The sequence below is a fragment of the Quercus lobata genome, chromosome 11 (genome assembly GCF_001633185.2).
Source record: "Quercus lobata isolate SW786 chromosome 11, ValleyOak3.0 Primary Assembly, whole genome shotgun sequence".
Taxonomy (NCBI): domain Eukaryota; kingdom Viridiplantae; phylum Streptophyta; class Magnoliopsida; order Fagales; family Fagaceae; genus Quercus; species Quercus lobata.
The window spans coordinates 36385925-36389245 of NC_044914.1; the positions used below are offsets into that span (position 1 = coordinate 36385925).

Genomic DNA, 3321 nt, shown 5'->3' on the forward strand with positions numbered 1-3321 from the left:
TTTTTTTTTTGAGACCTGATAAATTCATTTAGTCTATGGTCTATTATACTCCCCAAAAAGCAGCATTGAAACACATTGTGGACTTCATGCCCGAATGCGCCCGTGCATAATTAATGGACGGTAAATACCATACAGCCCATTGATGATTTTTTTTTTTTTTTTGAATATTTAAAGTATTGGAGACACAAGCAAACGGAACCCTAACCCTAAACGCCAAATTGTAATCGATTTGAGCCTCCACACACTCTCTGTCTCTCTCAAAATTGAAAATTGTCGTCACGTGGAGGAGAAAGGGAAAGGTTTGGCGATGCAATTCGAGATCGCTTTATTTGCTACAACGTCAAGTTGGAAGGATGGAATAGATCCAGAGTGGCATACCATTAAGGTCCCAGATCTCGAGTGTCCTCCTCCTTCTTCGCCAAATGTAGTAACTACCATCCAGAAACCGCTCCGTCCGTTTTCTGAAGTCAGGTTGGCTTGGCCATACAGAGAACATGCAGTCATAGGGTCCCGTCTGTATTCTCTTGGCGGCATGAATCCTGATTCTGAACCTCACGCCGATGTAAGTACCCCCGAATTCGATCGTTTTCTTAAAGTGCGCAGCTTTGACTTTAGCACTCCTGATGATGGTTGGAAACCTGTCGCTACCATGACTTTTCCTAAGAGGTTCGAACCTCCCTGCCTCGTCCTCGACGATAAGTTATATGTGTTAGGTGGCTTTGCATCAGACAGATATTCAACAGAAGTAGAAGCAAAAGGGCATGGCTGGATGGAGGTTTATGATCCCGATTTAAATACATGGGAACCCTTGCCCAATCCTCCTCCTGAGTTTGGGTTTCCACTATGTGTTCCTCTTCCTGTTTATTTCGCTGCTCTCGATTCCAAGAAACAGATTCTTGTTGCTCAAAATGAAGGTGCGAGGTATAAAGCTACATTCTATGTTTATCATGTGATCGATCGATGTTGGACAATACTTGAGCCTCGCGGGCGCGAGCTACGTCCTCATTATCCTGACCCGGTTTTCGGAAAACGAAGTGTTGTTGTTGATAACACTATCTATTGGGGTTTCGTTCTAGATGGGTATGTCTTCGTACAATCTTTCAATATAGATACGGATCTGTACTTCCACGGAAGTTTGGACACTCAGCTATTTCTTCGGGATAGTGAATTTGAATATCCGAGTTGTCCAATATTACCTTTGCTCCATTTAGCTGATCAGACATTCTGCCTTTTCCTGTTCACCTTGGTTGATAAAATGGAATACACTGGTATGGTATATCTTAATTGTATTGTACTTGATATCTCTCTAAATCCATTTAAAGATGAGGGCAAGCAACAGTCTAAAGTAGAGTTCGATGAATGTTATAAATATAATTTTATGGGGGATTCCAGTAAACAGCTTAATATTTCCCTTGTGTCCGTCCAAAGGTATCCCTTGCGTAATATCTTCTGGCTCCATGATGCTTTGTTGCTGTAAGTTTATTTCTCTCTCTTTCTCTATTGTTACCCTTTCCTCCTTCCTCAGTTATGAATGATTTTTGTTTTATATATATAAGTGCTCAAACAAATTGGGTCTGACTTGCAGCGATCGCCCAACTTATATGCCAATGAAGAAGAAACCAAAGCTATCACATGAAACAAGCGTAATGATCAAAGATAATTAAGGTTGTAGGTTGTTTCCTTGAAGATTTTGCATTAAGAAACAGGTATACTCTGTTCCATGTTTATTAGCATGCACCTTACACTCAAATTTTCCTAAAGGAATAATTTTTCTGTATTTATTTATTTGATGATTGGTGCTAAGTTTTTGAATTTGTGAATAGTTCGGAGATGTATTTTACCAAATTCTATCAGGTTTGAGATTATGCATGCACATTTTTTATCAGTATTTTCACTTGCACTTTCACCCAAAACATCATTTAACTTCTTCTTACATGTTTTCTGAAAGGGGTTAATTTACTCCCATCAACCAATCATCCAGTATGTATGATGAGATAGAATCCAATAGAGACAAAAGACACTCAACTTCCTTTTCTTCACTTTGTAGTCATATGGGTTCAAACTCTTTAACAGAGTAGACATTATAAAATGCTAGTTACACAATAATAAACAAAACGTAACGTAGACTATTTAAAGACTACTCTTAAATAGACTAATTGGCTGTCTTTGCTTTTGAGATTGGATGAGGTATATGTGAGAGCATAACTTCTGTTTTTCTATTTACAATTTTGCGTATGATGTGTTTGAAAAATGCAACTTAAATTGGTTTATGGATGTTCACCATGGTTGATAAAATGGAAGGTATAGTATATCTTAATTGTATTGTACATGTTATCTCTCTAAATCCATTTAAAGAAAGCAAGAGTCTAAAGAAGAGGTCAAGCAACGTTTTAAATATCATTTTATGGGGGATTCCAGTAAACAGCTTAATATTTCCCATGTGTCCGTCCAAAAGTATCCCTCGCGTAATAGCTTCTGGCTCCATGATGCTTTGTTGCTGTAAGTTTATTGCTCTCTCTCTCTCTCTCTCTCTCTCTCTCCCTCTATTGTTACCCTATCCTCTTTCCTCAGTCATTAAATGATTTTTGTTTTAAATATATATGAATAACTGTCTGATACAACTCTTGATTTTTTTGGGGATTAATTACTGAATTTTAATAAAGAAACCAGAACCTACAACAGAGAACATAAGCAACTAAGTAGCTGCCCACCGGTTACAGAGCTCAAGACCAGCAACGGCAAGAAACTGCATAACACAACATACCAGACCAAGTAACACCTATCACCTCTTACACAATCATTTCCGAAGACAGAAAAGTTGATGCTCCAATTACAATAGAGAACTCTATTAACGAAGAGTTCTTAACTCTCATTCCAAACTCAATCTGGGCCTTGAGGTCTCTGTTTAGAGTTAGGATAGTCTCATGGGATTTGATATCTTGGCAAAACACGAGCATTCCTTTGGAGCCAGAGGTGGTAGACAGCAGCAGCCAGAGCCAACTTTTTGGTTGAACCCTTAAACTTTTTCCTTTCCAATTATCAATCCCCCATTGAACAAGTTTTTCCCAACATTAGTCCAGATTCTTCACTAGACATCTCTTGAAGACAACCTTGGCAAAGGCAGCTACTGAATTTCCATACATGTCTTATATGCAAAAAAATTATTAGAGATTTTGCATATTAGGATTGAGGTTTTATTCCCGAATTGGAGATTTTGTGTTCCAACTATCAATACATTAAATTAATAGCTCAAGAATGTAAGAAAATATCTCAATTAAAGGTGTAAAGTGTTTTGTCAAAAAAAAAAAAAAGGTGTAAAGT

General features: G+C 37.8%; 1 protein-coding gene across 2 annotated transcripts; it reads left to right on the forward strand.

The window, feature by feature from the left end:
* The first annotated feature begins 212 nt into the window (after positions 1-212).
* Positions 213-3094, forward strand: LOC115968588. 2 transcript variants are annotated; one of them, XM_031088012.1, is made up of 3 exons: positions 213-1473; positions 1586-1706; positions 2664-3094. In XM_031088012.1, the coding sequence occupies exons 1-2, from the start codon at positions 308-310 to the stop codon at positions 1662-1664; spliced, it is 1245 nt and encodes a 414-aa protein (XP_030943872.1). In that variant the 5' UTR covers positions 213-307; the 3' UTR covers positions 1665-1706; positions 2664-3094. The 2 variants fall into 2 exon arrangements, with proteins under 2 accessions (XP_030943872.1, XP_030943871.1); XM_031088011.1 differs by lacking the exon at positions 2664-3094 and having other exon boundaries at positions 1586-2325.
* The last annotated feature ends 227 nt before the right edge of the window (positions 3095-3321 follow it).